Source organism: Corylus avellana, chromosome 7, assembly GCF_965113065.1.
Source record: "Corylus avellana chromosome 7, dhCorAvel1.hap1.2, whole genome shotgun sequence".
Classification (NCBI taxonomy): domain Eukaryota; kingdom Viridiplantae; phylum Streptophyta; class Magnoliopsida; order Fagales; family Betulaceae; genus Corylus; species Corylus avellana.
Genome location: NC_142496.1, coordinates 19671309 through 19693325, shown reverse-complemented (window position 1 = coordinate 19693325; position 22017 = coordinate 19671309). Strand labels below are relative to the sequence as shown.

The following is a 22017-nucleotide window of genomic DNA, read 5'->3' as shown; positions in this document are numbered from 1 at the left end:
AAGTCTACAAATTAAAAAGATCCTTGTACGGACTCAAGCAATATTAAAGACAACGGTATTTAAAGTTCCACGAGGTTGTAATAGAGATTGGTTTTGAGGTGAGTTTACTAGATTATTATGTTTACACATGCAAGGATAATGATAAGTTGACAATATTATCATTATATGTGGATAACATACTGCTAACTAGTAATTGCTCATAAATGATCCACAAGACAAATAATTTCTTAGCATCTAAGTTTGAAATGAAAGGCATGGGTGTTGCAACCATGTCTTAGGAATAAAAATTTATAGGTATAGAACTTCGAAATTGTTATACTTAGATCAAGATAAATATAAAAAAAAAAAAATGCTTAAGAGGTTAAAAATGGATAAATGTAAACCCTTAAGCACATGTGTTTCAAAGGGTCAGCACTTAAGAAATGCATTGTTTCCTCATAATGAGACATAAATTATCGAAATGGAATCAGTCCCCTATGCACAAGCTATGGGCATAGGCCAGATATTTGCCATGTTGTAGGATTGGTGAGTAGATATCAATCTATTCTAGGAAAGACACATTGGCAAGCAGTGAAAATAATATTTAGATACTTATAAGGCACTAAAAACATGGGTTTATGTTTTGGATTTGGTGATCTATAAATTGCAGGATACACAGATGCAAATTTTGTAGGAGATGCAAATGACAGAAAGTCAACGAGCGGTTATGTATTCCTGTTCGGTGGAACAACTATTTATTGGTTAAGTAAGAAACAAAATTGTAACGGTAAATAATACGGCATGAATTAAGCGTTTTACTGACACTTTCAAATTATGAATACCTAACAGGCCAGTCAATGTGTTATGTAATAATAAGTCTGCTATCTCTTTAATAAAAAGTGGAGCTCAAAGCTCTAAAGGCAAACACACCGACATAAATTATCATTATATTCAAGATATAGTGGAAATATGTGAAATAAAAGTTGAGTTTATTCCCTCAATAGAAAATGGTGGCCGATCCTATGACCAAAATGATTGTCTCTAGATAAATTTAGATGACATGTACCCACAATGGGACTAAAAAGCACCTAGGTGATAGCTACATGGTTTGGGGCATAATCAAAAAGATCCAGGAACGCCGGGATGAATGATCATATGCACTTCTACCTAATATGAAATATGTATAGCCAATTAAAGCGGATGACATTGATGATGTGTGAATATTACAACTCACATTAATGTAAAGTCCACTAGAATGTATTATGATGAATTTGGTTTAATATATATGCTTGATAGTGTAAAAAAAATTTGATTAGGTATATCAAGGAAAATCTCAAGAATAATAGCTTTTGAGGAAGTACTTGATCGAAATTTCAACATAGGTCGACACATGATTTTGTGTATAGCTAAAGTCATCAATTGTGGGATGAGTGTGGATTATGTTCCCAACTACGGATAATTGATGCCATTCGCTTGAAAACATAACAAAATGAAGTCACTCCTAATATGCTGCCAATAAGACACATATGGTAAATGGTGCAATCAGATAAAATGACATAAGTGTACACATGTAGAGCGTGTCATCATCTGATGCTGATCTGTTGATCCCACAGGTAGGAGTTGATATGAAATTGTTTTTTGGTACCAAGGTAATCATGTGCAACTAGAGTTTATTACAAGATATTATAATGTAATCAAGTGGGAGATGATGATATAGGAGTGATCACACCATAACAAGTGTGGTCATTCCCACACCTAATTATTCCCATATAAGGTAAGGTTATTTGAAAAGATAACCAACACAATTGGTTGGACTCTATAAATAGAGTACAAGTGTAAGAGCATTCCCAATGGAAGAACCAAATGTTACTTTTATCTAAAATGGTTATTCAAATGTTTAAAAAACCTCTTACATTGGATTTGCCAAAAGGAAATGTAAAATAGATATTTGATTGGAAGAACTAAAAAAAAAGTTAAATGTAGCAACACTTTTCAAGGGAGCCATTTTATTTTTTATTGTTTCTCTCACCTGTTTTTTCTTTTTCCCAAATCTTTTCCTACTTTTTCTTTGCATGCTCTCTTTTTCCCAAAACTTTTCTCATTTTTCCTCTCACATATTCTCTTTTTCCCAAAATGTTTATCACTTTTAATAATATTTAAATGATATAGATAAAAATATAGCTAATCGGATGTATATGCATTAAAAATTCATTAACTAAATTATATAAAAATGAGTTTTGAAGAGCCATTTTGTATAAAATTTGGCTCATCCATTGTGAATGCTCTAACGTTACTTTTCTTTTAACTGTTTTTCATCTATTTTCTCTTTGTCCTCCATTGAATTTTCACCCTAAAGTGAAAAATTTGTATAAAATTTAGTTCCTCCATTGTGAATGCTCTAACGTTACTTTTCTTTTAACTGTTTTTCATCTATTTTCTCTTTGTCCTCCATTGAATTTTCACCCTAAAGTGAAAAATTGGTTGAAACAGTGTTTTTTTTTTTTTTTTTGCCTTTAAAACTATCGGGTAATGCCATATGCAGTGATTTTTAAGATTACTATTAAATTTCAGTCATAAATTTAATAATAATTTTAAAATCACGTCACCTTTTAGATGGTGCGAGTATGAAATAACAAATAGTTTGAGGAGAACTCGATGGCAAGAATGTGAAGTTCGCCACTCAAAGAAAAAAAAAAAGAAAAGAAAAGAAAAAAAAGAATGTGAAGTTCGTAGAAATGTCCCAGGTCAATGACAATGATATCATATTCTCAAAGTCTAGTGTCAAAATCGAAAAAAAAAAAAAAAAAAAAACAAAAAGAAAAGACAATTTTGTTAGATTCCACTTTCCACGAGCCAAGCAACTCCCGAAAGGTTAGCTGAAGCTGAAGGGTCGGTATTTTGCCCTATTTAGCAAAACTATCCATTTATAATTTTGGTTTTAAGGTTGAGGCATACGTACTTGAAACAAACCCATGAGTCATGACGGCAGCGTTGTGGTGGCCCGTGGGTCACCATTTTTTTAAATCTAAATTTTACTAAGAATATTTTTTTATAAAAATATTTTTTAATTTTTGATATTAACAATCAGACAATTATTGTCTGAAGGGCACAGTTATTTTTTTTTCCCTAAAAATAAAGACGAAGAACCCAAAGTCGAACAAAAGAAAAAAGAGGAATGCTATTTTAAGTTCTCTTTAATTTTGTTTCATTTTTTAATTAAGACTCATTTTGTTTTGACATAAAATGTTTTTAGAAAATATTTTTAATATTTTTAGTGTTTGGTATGACGAAAAATAATAGATAACTAAAAACATTTTAAGTTTATCCGATTTTTTTTTTTAATTTATGTAAAATAAATTTTCTTTTTTAAAGTTGTAAATAATTTTTCGAGTTAAAGCTTCTCATTCTCAAGTTGTTGGAGTTCTTTGAGGCCGCCGCCGAACCTCTGTTGGACTACCACTGAACTTCTGTTAAACTACCGCCGGACTTCTGTTGAACTACCTCTACTGACCATCATTGGAACTCTCCACTATTTAGGTTTTTTTTTTTTTTTTTTAAAATTTTTTTATATTAATATTTTTAATGTTGTGAATAAAAATTAATCTGATTGTATAAAAATATATATAAAAAATATTTGTAATTTTTTATATGCGTCACCTCAAAAAATACTTTCAGGAAAAAAAAAATATATATTTTCTTAAAAAATATACGAAAAATAAGGTAAGAATGCTTGGGAGAAAAAAAAACATCGCAACTCCCCCATTCAGTTGGAAAGCAGAACAAGAGAAAAGAGCGCGTAGCCGGCGCTCACAGACCCAGCCGCCTTGGTGGACTGGACGGTGCTTTTGGTGTATTAGGGCAACTCTTTTCCTTTCCCAACTCAGAGCCTCTTTCTCTCTCTCTTAGTTTTATCACCAATATCTTCAACGCATTTACATTCCCTCTGACTGCTTCTCTGTAAGTCTCTCTCTCTCTCTGTGCGTATTATATCATATGGCATGGGATATAGACATTATAACGTTGTGACTTGAGGAGATAGAAGAGGCAGGAGTCGGTGTGCAAATTGCTTTATAGGATTTTTCGTTTTCTTTATTTTCTGCTCTTTTCATCGTTGTTTATGTTTCTTTCTTTTCGGTTTTTTTTTTTTTTTTCCTAAAATATATTTTTTTGAATGACAGTATTTATCAGTTATCACCGACTCCCTGTAGAACAGAGAAACAAAAGTGCTCGATGGCGCTTCGTTTTGAGGTATGGCTTTGTTATGTTCCCTAGTTTCACCTGTAACTATTGTCTTTACCTCATTCACATTAGAAATACACACTTTTTGAAACAATAGAAAGGAATGTTTCATAAGCTGACAGTTTTGTGGAGATAATGCCGGTGATAGCTACAATAGCATCTGTTAGCCACACTTTTCCTTTTTGTTTTTTGGGAATAGTGAGAGGAAGGACAGGAGCAAGTCTGAAAAGGGTCAAGGAAGGATTTTTGTTTTGATTAGAGGTTAACTCAATGGGAATTTGTTATGGGTCTCAATTCTGCTCCAGTTAACTAATACTTTTTCTGCTTACATTTTCTTCCTCTTACTTCTCTGGATATTTGAAGCTGTGCTTTGTTTGGTTATTGTTGTGGTAGAGGGGAAAATAAAGTAACCCAGACAATAATCTGTGCTTCGCCAATCAAAGGTTGTTTCTTTTGGTTGCTTGGTGTCATTATGTTTTTAGGTTGGGACAATGGCGAATCCTCAAATCAAAGGAACAATTACATATCATATGGGCAAACCCATTTATGTGGTTTTTGGTGACATAATCTGTAAACATTATATGAATAATCCATTATAAATTATAAATTACACTGATGGCAGTTTCTAATTGTTTCGTACATTGTTATTTGCTAATTTGGTCTAGTATAAACCACGCTGTTGGGCATTTTGATTGTTTGTTTAATTCTTACTTGCTGATTTGTGATTTCTGTTTCTTACCTTTAGATTCTCGGGAGATTCAATCGTGCTCGTGCAGCTCAACTAACACTCCCTCACTTTGGGTGCCAGACACCCCTGTTTATGCCTGTGGGTACACAAGGTTAGAGTTTTTACTATCTTATTCCTTCTATGGATTTTTTTTTTTTTAATCAAGAATGTTGTTTGCTTCATTTCCTTGCTGTTTTAGGATGAAAAGAGCATTAAGTTAGTAGTAAATGTTTAAGTTGCCTACTAGTTTAGATGGTAATATTTTATGGCACTGCACTAATGACCTTGATTGAGCATTTGTCTGAGATGGGAGAAAGTTTAATTTCCATTTTGAAGCCCATAGGCCCAGGTGGCTTTCAATGGGTAATAAAAGAAAAGAAAGAAAAATACAAACAACTTTTTATATCAACTTCTTCTTCTTCTTCTTCTTCTTCTTCTCTCTCTCTCTCTCTCTCTCTCTCTCTCTCTCTCTCTTTTCTTAAAAAAAAAAAAAACTTTTGACTGTCATTTTCCTTATAATTGGAGACACTATTCCTAAGATAAATTAGTAACACTATTCACAAGATAACAAGGAGATGAAAACTGGCTTATTGCCATTCAATTCAATTGATGAATCACATGACAAAATGCACACCAGGTATTGTTCTACCTTGACTCATTACTTTTAAGGCTGGGCCATATGGGTGTTGATTGATACGCTTTTGGTCTATCAGTTTGAATACACATTATTCATGCAGGCAGGCAGAAATGGTCATCCACGGGTGGAATTTTATAACATTACTAAGGTTTTCCTGGTTACAGGGACTATCAAAGGGTTGGCAACTAACCAGCTTGAGGAGATTGGTTGCCAAATAATACTAGGAAATACGTATCATTTGGCACTTCGTCCTACTTCTGAGCTTATTGATGAATTGGGGGGTCTTCACAAATTTATGAACTGGCCTAGAGCATTGCTAACAGATTCCGGCGGCTTTCAAATGGTTGTTATCACCTTTTAATGGATACTAAATATTACTTCTATCAAAGGTCTTATGGCAATAGCTACCCTGGTTTGATAACATATGCAATTCAAGCTCATAATTTATTTCTGCTGACGTTTGCAGGTATCATTATTGCATTTAGCCGACATCACTGAAAAGGGAGTTACATTTCAGGTTACTTTTTATTTATTTATTTTTTAAATTTTATGATTATAGGTGAAGTTTGCAATGTGGTTCTTGTTGAATGCGATGGTTTACGAGATGAAGGTTTATTTTTTAAGCTGTTGGAGAAGAAAAGCAGCTTGCCTTTTGCTATAATTTATATACCAAATCTGGTAAAATTAAAATCAAGAAGTGAGTATATGTGTATTAGTGTTTGTATGCGTCCATGTGCAGGCATTTAGGTGCATCATATTGATTGTTGAGTTTGCTCTATTTTTGTTTTGATTTTTTTTTTTGTTGGGGGGAGGGGGGACCCTATTCAGATGAATTGTTTCAGGATTTAGGAAAACTTATATATCCATCTTTTCCCCTCATACATATCTCTCTTATTGTATAAGCATATGCATAAGTCTAATGTTGTGGAAGCAGTGAATGTTCTTATCTAATGCGGCGCGCCTTCTTGTTTTGATTTCTCTGTATAATTTTTTATTTTTCCTTTTTTATTTATTTTTTTTCTTGTGATGAATTATTTGTATAGCTTTGTTATTGCTCTATGAATTTCTACTTTAGTTTTCTTTTGAACTCTTTATGTTTTATTTGTTACAAAGAATTGGAGTTTATTGCTGTTTTGGTTTTGCTTGTAACTGAGGCTTCATTTTCTTACATCAGTCACCAGTTGATGGAAAGCCCATGCTCCTAACACCTGAGGAATCAATTCAAATCCAAGTGGGTACTTTTGTTCTGATTGTTTACCTTTGGGCCTGGATTTTATGTACATAAGTCCTAAGTTTCTGTAACAGAATATATGAGATCTTTTGAGATATATCTCACATAGGCGATTGGAATTTTTTTTTTGGGGGGTGGGGTGGGGGGGTTGGGGTTGTTAACCCTTGATTCTAGCTATCAGTGGTGCTCTTTCTCTGGAGGATTTTCATAGAATCTCTACAGCTTTATTTTTTGGCTCTTGCATTAATATTTTTCATTATTCATTTCCCCCCTCTTTAATCTCTTCTGGTAGATACTGAATTCTCTTTCTTGTACTTATACTTTGCTCCTTTGCTGAATAATAATTTATTCTCTTGAAAAGTTGGCAGATAAATTTCAAGAGGAAAGCATAATTGATTATGCAATTGAATGAATTATCAATTGCTAAACTCATTGATTTATTGAAACTGAATAAATTTATGCTCTCTATGTACTACTAATAGCCATAATAGTTGATGAGTATCTAGAAACCGATTTTTTTTGTTGGGGGGTCCGCGGGGGGAAGGGATTGAAGCTTGTGCCTTATTGGATATGATGATCTGAATATGCTACTGTTTTTTTAGTCTTTTCGTGGTAGATTTATAATCTCCCAGAAACTCCCTTAATGTGAACTACTCCATGAATAAGTGGCAATGTAAAGTTGAACAGAAGTACACCAAACTCAAAACAGCCAATTGCTTACCCCCCCCCCCCCCCCCCCCCGATGTGCTTGCATGTGTCTTTATATACAGGACATTTTTAATGAAAAAAAGGTTTCATGGCCACTCCACAAACAGAACATATGTTTTCTCACCCTTTTTTTTTTTTTTTTTTTTTTTGGGTGGGGGGGTGTTGAAAAAAGGCTCGTCTTTTTTTAGAAGGTCACCTTTATCTGCCATCATTTCCTGTGGCTCTATCATTGATTAAGAGCATGTTTGAGTGTGCGTTTGAGGGGCCTAAAAGTGTGTTTAACACTCAAAAAGTCCGTTTGAAGAAAAAGTACCTGTTTGCTAAAAAAAGTTGAAAGCGCATTTAAGGGTTCAAAAAGCTTAAAAATGACAAAAATGCACTTTTGACAAAAGCTTAAAAATGAAGCTTTTGCCAAAAAGTGTTTTTTGACTTAAAAACTCTATTTCTCAAACTCAATCCCAAACATGCTCCAAGTCAGAAGTCAAAGTACAACAATCACCAGAAAGCATAACATGAGATTCCAAAGGCTTTAGTGCTAAAGAATGGGTTTTGTTTCTCGAGTATTTCCTTCTTGAATACCTCGTGTGCTCTTATGTTTCCCCAACAAATTGTGCAGAACAGAATTGGAGCAGATATTATCATGGCTCTTGATGATGTAGTGAAAACAACCATTACTGGTCCACGTATAGAGGAAGCCATGTACCGCACTCTTAGATGGATAGACAGATGTATAGCAGGTAAGTACATTGGTACTTGGAGCCCCTCATGTTTTATTGCACTAATGGATTCATAGCACCAACCAAAAATGTCAGAAATCTGAACTTAATCAACCTTAGTTTTCGAATGCAGTAGTTATGATCCACCTGCAGCTGCCTAGGCTTCTTACCTAGAAGATCTTTCCTTAGGTTCTTGTGAAATGCTGAGTGATTGAATTGGTTAGAAGCCTTGCTTTTTAAGGTAGAATGTAATGGCTAGGTTAGTGAGTTTGTTTTAGTTATTCTAGACCTGTACAGCCTGTAGAGCTTACATGTGTATAATAACAAAGTGTGATATGTTGGTCTGTACCCATTTTCCCTGGATTCCTTAGTCATTCATGGATTATCCAAGACTTTTTGCTTGCATCTGGCATTTAAGAACCGGTCTTCATTGAGAAAATTTTCAGGTTAATATTTTTTAGGTATGTTTTCATTGTTCCACCTTTGGTGTATCTGACCCAGTTAGATATTATTCTCACTGTATTGCTTCCTGTATGCAGCTCACAAGAGACCGCATGAGCAGAATTTATTTGGTATTGTACAAGGTGGATTAGACCCTGTTCTAAGGTCGATCTCAACTTATGGTGTAATCTTCTTTTGTTTTTTGGTTGAGTTATGTATCTTTCAATATCCCTATCTTCTTTTCCTTTACCAATCATTTTATGCCATAATATTGTAAACAGGGATATATGTGTTAGAGGCTTGGTCGAGCGGAATTTACCCGGGTAGGTGTATGGTACTTTCAGTTAGTGACTGATTATTCTCAGTTCAAGCTTGACATTACTTTTAGTACTTCATTGTTTTCATGGTAATCCTATGTAGTTTTTTTTTTTTTTGGATGAATTAATCATAAGTAGTTGAAGGTAGTTGGGAACCAGAGTCACGTTTTCTTGCAACATGTGCTGGGATACATTTGATCCATTTGATAGTGCAGTTGACATTTAAAAATGAAAAGATATTTCACCTTAACCCTATCCCATTGCATAAAATATGATTGATAGCAACATAAGATATTACATGTATACACAAGGAACAGCTCCCATAGCAATTGTTTTCAAATAAAGTTGTCTTATAAATTTTGGTATGTAATAATATTCTTTTAGTGAAAATTCGTGCAATGTATTTTAAGGTTTTGAAGAAAGCATTTAAAGCTCTCTTGTGCCATCTTTTGCTACCTCTACATATTCTCTTCATTTTTGACGTTAGAACATGATGGGTCCCAATTAGAGTCACACAATAGAATAGAATTATATTAAGGATAAAACTCCACTTCGGGTGGGAGTTGGAACCGCATACATATGACAATAGAAATTCACACACTCATAACATAACATAACATAAAGACCCTTAAATACTCTACTACTATCAGTTACATGAACTCCCATGATAACATGTCCAACACTACAACTTCTCTCACACTATAACACGTCTCACACTACAACACATAACTGCCCATACTAAATAACCTCCCAGTAGTTAAGTAGTAAACTCCCTACTAACTCTTATTTTAAGAAAACACTAACTCTTATTTTAAAAAAACACTAACTCAACGCCTACCACCATTAACCAAGCCACGTTGCCTATCATTTGCCACATCATGGGTAATTAACCTACGTGGCCTATCAGAATACATAAGCTCAATGCTTACAATTGTCTTCAAAGCTTTTAAGGCATATAAAGTTTACTGTCTTTCAGCCCAATCAGTTCAACTTTGTTTCAAGCTTGTCAGAGATTCTAGTCCTATGCCAATATGCACAAATACATGCATTCAAGTGATCACTGTGCTTTAATTTAATTACTGTTATGGTTCACTGGTCAAGGACCAATATTAAATAAGTTTACTCTTGTGACAGGTACGCTATTGGTGGTCTTGCAGGTGGTGAAAGTAAAGATTCATTTTGGCGTGTTGTTGCTCAGTGCACTGCTGCATTGCCTGAGGATAAACCACGATATGTTATGGTGCAAATTCCTTTCATCATATCAACCTACATCCACCTCCAGACATCTCAAATTCTTGTAAACTGGATGGCTATTTTCATATTTTTCCATGTCACAATATTTTCTCATATCTTTTCAGGGAGTTGGTTATCCACTGGATATTGTGGTTTGCAGTGCTTTAGGTGCTGATATGTATGACTGTGTTTATCCCACTCGTACTGCTCGCTTTGGCACAGCTCTTGTACCTGAGGTGATAGCTTCTTTTTTTTGATAGCTTCTTGTGAACATAGACTATGTAAACTGTACTTTAACAACATTCAGGATATTTGTACTTTTAAATCATTTTTTGATCTATAGTGTAAATTTATATATGATTGATTTATGCAAATACCGATTACTCCATTTGTATGTTGTGCTTATCGCCTTGTAACTTAATATCTTGCCTGTCCCATCTTTCTCTAAAGGTATGATATTTTGCTTAATGCAGGGAGTGCTGAAGCTAAAACACCAAGCGATGGCTGATGATACTCGCCCCATTGATCCTACATGTGCTTGTATGGTGTGCTCATAACTGAAACTTGTAGGCTAAAATTATCAATGTATAAATTGATATTGTGTTCCATATCAGGTTCATTATATTTTTTTCGCTGTAGGTCTGTAAGAATTATACTAGAGCCTACATCCATTGTCTTGTTACAAAAGATGCCATGGGATCTCAGCTTTTGTCATATCACAATCTGTACTACATGATGAAGGTATAAATAGAACATTTTCATTTATTTGTTTTTGATATTTCTTTTCTTATCTATAACTGAAGCGAATTTCTTCAAAAAAAAATTGCAGCTTAGCCGAGATCTACATACGTCAATAATCCAGGAAAGGTTTCCAGAGTATGTTTTTCATTTGGTTCTCACTCCCACCCTTCTATCTTTTTGATTTGACCATTCTTGTTCAGTGGATAACTTTATGCTGATTGATATGCTTTACAGTTAAATTCCTCATCCGTATCTCTTTGGTAATGGCTATTTTAATATTTGTTGTAGGTTTGTATGCGAGTTTCTGCAGAAAATGGTAACTCTTTGGCTTCTTGCACTCAAGTTGAACCTTTTGTGTTTGTGTGCATATAGATGTATATAATACTTATTGTTGGGGGATTCCCATCCTGTTTTATGTATTCTCATGTTTAATATTCATCAGCCACCTCCCATTTTATTTACTGCTTATTACCAAAGCATTGGTAGAATCATTTAAGCAGTTGTTGAATTATTCATTTGGTGAAATCGTTAGCACATAACTCTTGAATCTTTTCATTTTATTTTTGTCTTGTAGTTTCCTGAAGGCAATGTCCCTGAATGGGTATGCAATGCCATGGAGGTTGCCGGAATTGATATCTCTTGCTGCTGCGGCAAAACCTCCGGAATTGATCTCTTATTGTTGCAGTAACGACTCAAGGAAGAACGCTAGTCATTTTAGTCAATTTTAAACAGGGGCGGAACTACATGGGGGCTGAAGAAGGATTCTCTCCATTTCAAATGAAATGAAGGGGATCCATTTAGTTGTTTTAAGAGGGCATTTTTGTCTAAAAGAAAATAAAATGGCAAAATTACCCCCTAAAAACTACTAACTGGTTCCTCTCCATTTCATTTGAAATGGAGAGCATCCAAGTCCATGGGGGCTTGGGGGGCTGCCCGTGTTTCCCCAAAATTTTTTTAAAATTCTCCTAGTTTTTTTTTTTTTTTTTTAAAATTTAGAATATGTCCCCCCAAAATTTTTTTATTTTGCACTTTTGCCCTCCCCCCCAACTATGATTGCTAGTTCCGTCCCTGATTTTTGAGATTCTCTAAACTTATAAAGCCCACCTAATAAGAAAACAATATGAGACTAGCACCCATGAGATTCACTGGGCAAATCCCGGAGTATTACAGCTGCTCTCGATTCTCTTCATCTCAAGAATAGAGTTTAAAAGATACCCAAAATGAGGCTGCATATAGCCTTTATATGGTGTTTGACATGAAGTTCACAAGAAATCTGACTTATATAGGTGATAACACGTGCAGCATAAATTTTGTAGCCCATTGATATGCTGTTTCATTAGTTATGCCCATAGAGGACTTCTCTTTTTTCCTTCTTTTTCTTGTTACTTTATTCTCAACGTACAATTGCAAGAAAAATATTTGTATTGTTCATTTCAACTCTAAGGCCTCGAAGGTTAAAAATTTGTGGTCATTGATGAAATCTAGTTATGCTGCTTTAACGTACTATAGAAAAAGGGAAAAAAGAGCAAATCCACCGATAAATAAATTGAACATAGATTTCAGATCTATGTTTGTGACATCACTGAAATGCAGCTTCTTGGAAGTACGAACTTCTTGATGCCAAAGACGCCTGTGAATTTATGCAATGTGAATTTTTGGATAAATCAGTGCTTTTCTGCACAATCAGAGCTAGTTTGAGATTGCATTAGAAATGATAGAAAATATTTGTAATATTTAGAAAGCTGTGCCAAACAAAGAGTTAGTATGTGTGGTAATAAATTCTAAAAGTACTTTTCTAACTTTTAATAGAGGTCAAAACGTACTTTTTAAAAACATTTAAAATTATGACTTTTTTTAAAAAAGTTATTTTTAACTTTAAAAACTTTAGTTTTCAACACAATTTTAAACATGCTCTCGGTCTTTGAAATTGCTTTATTTTTCGGATCTCACTCCCTTGTGTCTTACTACAATAAACTCCATGGAACTACAATTCAACAGTAAAATGTTCAATTGGGTGTCACAAATGGATCACCCTAAAATATCAAAGAGGAGTGTTACAAGTTTCAAATTTTTTTCTCTCAAAAATTAAATTTTAAATGATGTGTCACAATTTCATGAGATCTATTAATTTGAAAAGTGTGTCACCCACATCATTTGATAATTAATTTTTGAAAAAAAAAATCCTGGGGATATCGAGAATTTTCCAATATCAAAATGTGCTCTTAATGTTGCTAAAAAAGGTGATTTCTACTTAAATACGTGTCACTGGGTTGATGGATTGCTTCAATTTTCGTGAAGCAATTGGGTATGACATGACATGTACCCCTTGGCACATGTTTGCCATTCTGGGTTTTTTCAAGAAGAAACAAAAAAGGTTGTCGGTGATACAGAATGTGAAATGACTCACTGGATCTGTATGTCAATGGCTTGAAAAAAGAAAATCTTCGGAAAGTGTAAGATTTAATTGATGTATAAAAAAAGTAAGAATATTTGATATAAAAAAGGTGAAAAAAATTTGTTTGTAGTGATTTTTTTTATTTGAATAGTTATAAAATGTGATTGATATGATGTAAAAAGTAAGAATATTGGAAGCTAAATTTAAGAAGAATAGTATGAGACTGATTTTTGAGTCCATTGGCAAACAACCCCACTAAGCTATCAATGTAAGGCATTGCAAGGGTTAAAGCTTGTGCTTTATTGGATTTGATGATCTGAATATGGTTTTTACAAGGAGCTTAAAAAGTCCACTTAACCCTCTTAAACTATCACCCCATTAACAATTACTCCCCAAATTTTCAATTGTGATAATATTTCCCTCAAACTACCAAAGTATTGGCAATGTTTTCCTCAAGGCTAGCAAACTAACAATATTACCCCCAGGGACGGAGCCAGAAAATTCTATGGAAGGGGGTCAGCCAAATTTTTTTATTAAAAAAAATTATTTTGGTTGTTTTTTATGAACTAAAGACTACTATAAAGGCAAAAAAAAGTGGACATTTGAAAGTAAGGACCAAAAAAAAAAAAAAAAAAAACTTAGTGGGTATGGGCCAACAAAATTAAAAATAGGGCCAAAAATTTTTATTGGATATGGCCAAAAAATTTAAAAATAGGGCCAATTTTTTTTTTTTTTGGAAGGGGCCAAATGACTAAAATTAAAACTTTAATTTTACTTTTTTTTATTATTTTTTTAACTTATAATTTTTTTTCCTTATTTTGGGGTTTTTATTATTATTTTTTTACTTATAATTCTTTTTTCCTTATTTTGGGGGGGACCATGGCCCACCCCGGTCCCCCCCTCCCTCCGTCTCTGATTACCCCTATAAAATTTTCAATAAGATAAAAATATCCCTATAAATTTGAAAAAAATTAATTAATTTTTTTAAATAAAAATTTTAATTGAAAAAAAGTAAAAAAAAAAAATATAAATATATTTCAAATTAAAAAAATTGAAAAAAAAAAAAAAAACTGGGGTGGTTCGCGAACCACCCCATGGGTGGTAGGGGTGGCTCTGCTGCCCCCCAAGTGCCTAGGGTGGCTGAGCCACCCCTAGAGGGTGGATCGGCCACCCTCGAAAACAGCTTGGGGGTAGCCGGCCACCCCATTTTGAGACAGGCCACCCCTGAAAACGTCTCGGGGGTGGCCAATCCACCCCTGGTGGGTGACTGGACCATCCCCAGTTACCTAGGGGTTGTTCGGCACCTCTAATGTTTTTATTTTTATTTTTATTATTTTTATTTTTTTATTCTTTTTTGGTTATAAATTTAAGCATTTTTTGTTTTTATCTTATGAAGGTTAATTTTGTCATTTTTCTAGCCTTGGGGAACATTGTCAATGTTTTGGTAGTTTGGAAGGGAGTAATTGTCAATAAGATGATAGTTTGAGGAGGTTAAGTGAACCCAAAATGATTTAATGATCGGAATGGGCCTTATTGAATCCTGGCAGGGGTGCTGCACATGTCCACACCCCAATTCTGACAGGCTCACAGAGTAAAACGTAAGCTTCATTCGACCATCTATAAAAAGACGCACACCAAAGGAAAGGCTACAAGATCATGAAATTAGAGGAAAATCAGGAGATAAGAGCGCGAAAAGATTTTTTTTCTACAGAAAGGAAAATCAAGGAATAAGTTCTATATATTTTACTCTCGTTATTTTTGAATATTCTCTTGTCTTTTCTTTTTCTGTTTTAATATTACAAATATTTCTTTGTGTCTAACTTAAGCATTAGAGGTGGTGTTGCCGCCTTCTCCCTTCTTGCGCGGTGCCTAAATACCATTGTTTTTCATGCAAGACTTAAAATCGGGAATTACTAGGGGTGACAAGTGCATCAACAATAATACACATAACATAGATTTAATAGATGAAAATACATAAAGGTAAAACCTCAAGTTATTAAGATGGTGTTTGGCAAATCCCTTGATTTTACATGGCACTATACACCTTTGGGTTGGTGCCGAAGTATCAGGTACGGTTTGTGGTTAAATAGACTGACACAGTATGTAATACTCGATTTAAAAATTAAAAGTGTAGATAATTCCTATTTTGCCCTTCAACATTGGTTTAAACGTTGGTTTTCTATCTTTCATAAGGGCATAATTGTCTTTTAATATAATTCAGCTTGTCCGATACATGATTAACCGTGTCTCACTGCAGCATGGTCAGATGACATTGATCGAGGAACAGTATTATGAAAGTGGGGGAATGTGCTGCAACTTAATAAACAACTTAATAAACAAGGCCTAACGCTTCATATGGACAAATATGACATCTATGATTGACTAGTGTATTTTTTTTTTAATTTATTATTATTATTGATAAATGTGGATACGTACAGCAGCTAATTCTCCTTCGAGAATATTTTTTTTCAATATAATCGTGGCAACCTTCTAGCCAGAAAAAGTTTTGTATGTCATCTGACATAAAGTATTTTATGAATATAATTATAAAAAGAATTTCAAATCATTTGAAAAGGACAAATTGTTAGTAGGGGCAGTTGCCCTCAACTCAATCAAACATCAATAATTACTAACAAAACTAAACCGTGTGTTTTCTTGTAATAGAACAACTTCACATGGCAATTTATGTGACAACAAGATTATTGTCATTCATTTTGACCCACCAAATATATATATATATATATAATTTTAAAAGAACTAATTATTTAGTAAGGAAATAATATGAGACTTAAAATTTGTTTGGGTGTGTGTTTGAGGGGCTTAAAAATGCATTTAATACTAAAAAAATCTGTTTGAAGAAAAAAATACTTGTTTGGTAAAAAAAATTAAAAGCGTTTTTAAGAGTCTAAAAATTTTAAAAATAACCGAAATACACTTTTGGTAAAAACTTAAAAATGAAGTTTTTGTCAAAAAAAAAAAAAAAAAAAAAAAAGATTTTTGAGTTAAAAGCTCTATTTCTTCAATACAATTCCAAACATACTCTTAAATCTTAATATATATGAATCTCTTTATAAACCAATCATTTCATTTCAACTACTCATCTTTTCAATTTGAGAATAGGGCTACAGCATATATACAGTGTCTCGACTCTAATACTATTAGCAACAATAGCTAATCTTCCCAACGTCAAACGTCAATGTGTTTATATATATATATATATATATATATATATATATATATATATGTGTATGAAAATAGGACCATATATCACGTTGTCATATATGGTCCGAAGACTTGGAGCACATGAGTCAAGCTAAAAAAGCACTTGTAGTTTTCAACAAATTGGGAGTGGGAATCAACTTCAAGTTCACATCAGTGTAGAGAAAGTTCAAAGGATAAAGGTAATGAAGCGGTTCAGTAGCTCAGAGTCCTTGGGTTCTTTGATCTCCATTTGTCCAGCTAAAGGTAATTAAACAAAATTCAAGGACACATTTCTGGGATCAAAAGGAATTAAATTAATTTTCGTTTTCTTTCACCATTGTTTATATGTGCAGAGAAGAAAGAGCAACCCAACACACAGGGTTACAGTGAAGAATTCCAGGCAATGCTCGACAGGTTTAACCAAGAAGACATGGGGTACGATACCCACCACCTCGTATTGGGAAAGAAACGGCGGCTAAGCTTGGATCAGGTGAAGGCATTGGAGAAGAACTTTGAGGTGGAAAACAAGCTTGAACCAGAGCGGAAGGTGAAACTCGGCGAAGAATTAGGCTTGCAGCCACGACAAGTAGCTATATGGTTCCAAAACCGCCGAGCCCGTTGGAAGACTAAGCAATTGGAGAGAGACTACGGCGTTCTCAAAGCCACTTATGATGCTCTGAAGCTTGACTATCACAATCTTGGGCAAGAAAATGAAGCTCTAACCTCAAAGGTATATGAATAAATTCTCATTTTTTTGGGTTGAATCTTAAAGTCTCATTTTTGGGTTCTTGGATTGCAGCTGAGAGAGTTGAAAGCGAAGCTCTGCAGAGAAAGTGCAGAAAGCATTAATTGCCCTGTTAAAGAAGAGTGTTTAATCTCAGAGTTGGACAACAATGGTTTACGTGAGAAGGAAGGGCATGAGAATTCAAAAGATGGGTCATCGGATAGCGATTCCAATGGGGTCGTGAAGGAAGAAATGAGCAAAATGAATATTTCTCTCTGCTTCAATAATGGGTCGTCTTCATCTTCAACTTCACTGGTGAAAACATACCAATCTCAGCATGTGAGGATGGAAGACCAGAGCTTGTTTAGTACAGAGGAGGGCTGTAATTTCTTTTCGGTGGATCAAGCTCCTACTCTCCACTGGTACTTCCCTGAGCAGTGAAGCCATTGTCTCTAATAAAGAAGTTGCAGAAAAAGTTCGCAATTCCATGTTTGCAGGATGCCTCTAGTTTTTTGTTTTAAATTATTATTTCTAGTGTAAGATAATCCCTACTCCTGCTTAAGACAAGCTAATTTCGTTAAGTTGATATCTATCAATGAGAACAGATTTTGTTCCAAATGCTGTGGCATGATGTACTTTAATATGAGTCTACGAATCTCTCTTGGGAATTCAAAAAGCAAGAGCTGATTGAGTTGTTAAAAGCAAATTTCCTGGCATGTTTGCATTGAACAAAAACAAGGCCAAAAAGTAGGGGTAGCCATTTGCTAATTGGTATGTTGTGTTTGAATCGTGTTGAAACATCTCACTAATTTCGTATTGAATAGTTATTGATCTCGCACACAATCAAAACATCAAAAGGCTGGCTGGATGACACATTTTTTTTTTTTTTTTTTTTTTTTTTTTCTGTTTTTTCAATGTTTTGGTTTGTGATGGGTGCCCATCATCAACACACCCGCATGTGGTTGGTGAAAAGTAGATATTGACGCATAGCTAACAGTTTGAATGAGAAAGACTGCTATAAAGGGATGGGGATACCTCTATACCTCATACTGTAGACTGCACCATTTTAGCTGCCCTAGACTTTCAAAAGTGACTTGGATGGGGATGTGGGACGACAAGGGTTCATGTATGCAACTCATCTTTCATTGCCTCCAGCACATTCTTGGAGGTCTCTCAGCATAAAGTAACCTCTGAAAATCAGTCGTCTTTTATTACTTTTTATCATATTTTGTGTTGAGTTCATACCAAATTTTATGAGTTGTATTAATGTATAGGTATACAACTATAAATTATCAACTATAATACAATATATTTAACTAAATAGGTCAAATTCTTCCAACTCTTATCTATTAATTTTGTATTTGATTAGCATCAAATTCTCGTATCAAGAAAGAATTGAACAAGTTGAACCAACTAACTAGGGTACTGCTCATGAACAGATTACAATATCAATCAATTTGAAGCCCCTCTAGCTCACTGTATTTTGAAGTCTGTCTTGTGTAATAATGGTAACCCACAATCTATTGAACAGAGCTTATCCAATTGTAGTGTGATATTCCATTTTTGCTAGCTTTTTTAGAGCAAGATCTATAAAACTAATGAAAGGTGGAGAGTGGGAAGAGTCCCTTTCCATATACATACAACTTTATGTGAGAAAAAGACAGATAAAAAAGCTGCTGCGACAACCTCCATGTCTCGTTCATGGCAGAGGTGGGACCCTTGTGTCATCCATGTTTGACTGTTAGTGCCCTATGGAATCTAGCTGACTGCAGTGAAAGCCACCCATTCCCTTCCTCCTCATTTCGGTGCATTTTGCTTAATAAAATCAAACACTAGGCAATTGGTCGCAACAATGATTCAACTTTTTCTCCAACAGAGCAACACTTTTCATGGATGACATGTTACCAGTAACCACGGATGTTGGTTGATGATGACCAAGCAATATACGTTGCTGTCAAAGTGTTGGCCAGTACAACACCCAGCTCGAAAGGATTCATTGGATGAGGATTTCATTTGACAACAAATAGAAATTAAGGAAGAGATGTTAATGTGAAAGAATTTTCTTCGCAAATTCATAGCTTAGCTACCCAACTACTAGTTATTCAAATTACACTATCATAATTAAGTATTTGAAATTAGTGAGGGAATGAACAAGACCCACCATTAATGATTAATTTATTAATCATTTCAAAGATTAAATTGGGTAACAAAGTTCATACCTAATAAATGTGAACAAGTAATTTAAGAGTGTAATTAAAGAAAGAACAATAAAATCACAATCGAGACAAATTGTTTATGTGACTTGGTACTAATTAAGGTCCATGTTTGTGGGCAATCCGACTTATATTAGAAAATAAAATGTAAAATAGAGAGACAAACCAAGATTTGTGGTGGTTTAGCTTTGAAGGCCTACTTAGACCATTGCTAATGTCCAGTAGGGCTTCATTTTTTTTTTTAATTTTTTTTTTTTTAATATTGAATTGTATATTACCGTATATGAAATTGAGTTGTATTTATAAAGAGGGTAAGGTGTGACAAAAAAAGTTAATATGTGGAAAATATCATAGTGTGCCAAACAAGGTAAGGTGAGGTGTGCTAAACAAGGTAACCTAATAAGGATACAGAAATGTTACGGTTCTTTCTTGTGTTTTCCTAGTATTCTCTTGGTTCTAGGTGGATATTGTTTTACAAAAAAGTAGAAAATATATATATATTACCCAACCGGTCCTTAAAAAAAATAATAATAATAATATTCACGTAGGATTAGGAGAACACCAACTATAGCATTCCTCATCAGAAAAATATAATAATTTCAACATACTCTGAAACTCAAGGTAAAAAATAGAATTCTAAAGGAAAAATGAGTAGGCACCACACATAAGGCGGAGCATGAAAATACTTGTAGGAGAATACAACGGTTCATGAAGTGAGAGAATAAAATCACATGAAAATACTTGCAGGAGAATACTACAGCTTATGAAGTGAGAGAATAAAATCACAGGGTAAGGTTGGTGACCATTCGACGCACCTTGGCACACATGACTATGGTTAGGGGTGAGAATCGGATAATGCGGTTAGGGATTTGCACTTGCCGCATTTTGCTCTAACATGGTCGGCAAAGTCGGTAATATCACCGACTTTTGCCAATAGTGATTCGTACTGCTACCGACAATTCAGTTTAATGTGACGGTCAGTAATGTCGGTTTGGGGTGGGCCACGATTTTTGTATTTGGACTATTGGACCAACCAGCAAAAAATAAATTCAAACAGAAAGAAAATAAATTCTTGGCACTTGCTTAGCCATGGAAGCTTGGCTCCACTTTCTCGGCAACCAAATAGCAAGAAAATAAATTCAAAATCAGATTAAAAAACACACAATCAGAGACCACAACTTGAAACAAAAAGGGTAGAGGAACTCAAAGCCAATCACTGTCTAAAACATTGTTTCTGAGCAAGCAAACCTTCAAGAAAATTCGAAAGCTACAATAGGCTGAGATGAGAGTGAGAGTGACAGAGAAAGGCGGAGATGAGTGACAGAGAGAGGTGGAGATGAGAGAGTGAGAGTTATAGAAAGATCCAAAGATTTTGAGCGGCTAGGGTTAGGAAATAGGGAAGCTATGCATATATATAGGTAATCAAAACGATGCCGTTTTGAATAGATTATTCATTATATTATTCACTTCTCAAAACGGCGTGGTTTTGAGTACCTGTATATACATATAGTTTCTTCCCCATTTCCTAACCTTAGCCCCTCAAAATCTCTGGATCTCTTTGTAACTCTCACTCTCTCATCTCCGCCTCTCTTTGTCTCTCATCTTCACTCCGCCTCTCTGTGTCACTCGGTAATGTCGGTCGGTGTCGGTCGAAAACCGACTTCCCCAAAACCCCTTTCACCTACTGCACCGACACTGTCAGAATAGACAAAACCATGCCGCCTTCCATCCGTCATCTAGGTGGTCACAATCGGCTATGGGTAGCACACGGTCGGAACATGGACAATAAGCGGCGCTCTGTGAATTTGCTCAGCTCTAACTACGGTGATCGATGCGGTTTACAACATGATAGTAACATACGATGGCACTCTCAATGAACCGGTGGACAGAGATGCCGACGGACCGGTAGACAGAGGTGTCTAAGCCGTTGAGCAAATAGTTTACATTGCGTTATTATGTCTCCTAGTTGATAATAGCTAGTTGAAAATTTTCATTTCAAAATGGCACTAACAAAACATTTTCTTTGTTTCTTCCTAAATTTCACGAACAAAATTTTTATAAAGGGGAGCAAATTTAATGCCCCGTGTAATTAAACCTTGTAGTGTAAATAATAGATCACGAAACTTAATTAACTCAATCTCTTGCACGCTTTAAATTCTCTTTGGAACCATGTAGTATTTAAAAATGAATTTCTACTTTACTAATAATTTTATTTAAAAATAGTAACGTTCAAGATTGAGCTTGAACATTCGCCAGAGAACACGATCGAAGTTGGATTCGAACGATTGTCTTTGAACAATTGAAGTATCCAACGAACATTCTAACCATCTAGACAACCTTTTTTTTGACATGTGAGACACCTCGATCATCCTTATTCCTTAGCTCGCCTATATAAAGGACAATACGTCCACTAGCCACCGTTTTCAACCCTTGTAGTCCAGAACACCCTAGACTTAGAGAGAGAGAGAGATTTTTCCCCTCAAAGCTTGAAGAACTCCTACTTTGTGGTCAAGAG

General features: G+C 34.6%; 2 protein-coding genes across 4 annotated transcripts; both read left to right on the top strand.

Moving 5' to 3' along the window:
* The first annotated feature begins 3742 nt into the window (after positions 1-3742).
* LOC132185920 (uncharacterized) lies at positions 3743-12406 on the top strand. 3 transcript variants are annotated; one of them, XM_059599735.2, is made up of 16 exons: positions 3743-3936; positions 4158-4227; positions 4964-5057; positions 5747-5925; positions 6049-6099; positions 6757-6813; positions 8138-8258; positions 8777-8843; positions 8960-9001; positions 10130-10235; positions 10354-10464; positions 10702-10773; positions 10868-10969; positions 11058-11104; positions 11258-11285; positions 11544-12406. In XM_059599735.2, the coding sequence occupies exons 2-16, from the start codon at positions 4210-4212 to the stop codon at positions 11655-11657; spliced, it is 1209 nt and encodes a 402-aa protein (XP_059455718.2). In that variant the 5' UTR covers positions 3743-3936; positions 4158-4209; the 3' UTR covers positions 11658-12406. The 3 variants fall into 3 exon arrangements, with proteins under 3 accessions (XP_059455718.2, XP_088374341.1, XP_088374342.1); XM_088518215.1 differs by lacking the exon at positions 8960-9001; XM_088518216.1 differs by lacking the exons at positions 11058-11104; positions 11258-11285; positions 11544-12406 and having other exon boundaries at positions 10702-10768; positions 10868-10958.
* A 4230-nt stretch (positions 12407-16636) lies between these two features.
* Positions 16637-17895, top strand: LOC132184564 (homeobox-leucine zipper protein ATHB-16). Its single transcript, XM_059598244.2, has 3 exons — positions 16637-16829; positions 16919-17295; positions 17365-17895. Exons 1-3 carry the CDS (start codon positions 16769-16771, stop codon positions 17728-17730), a joined length of 804 nt encoding a protein of 267 aa, XP_059454227.2. The 5' UTR covers positions 16637-16768; the 3' UTR covers positions 17731-17895.
* The last annotated feature ends 4122 nt before the right edge of the window (positions 17896-22017 follow it).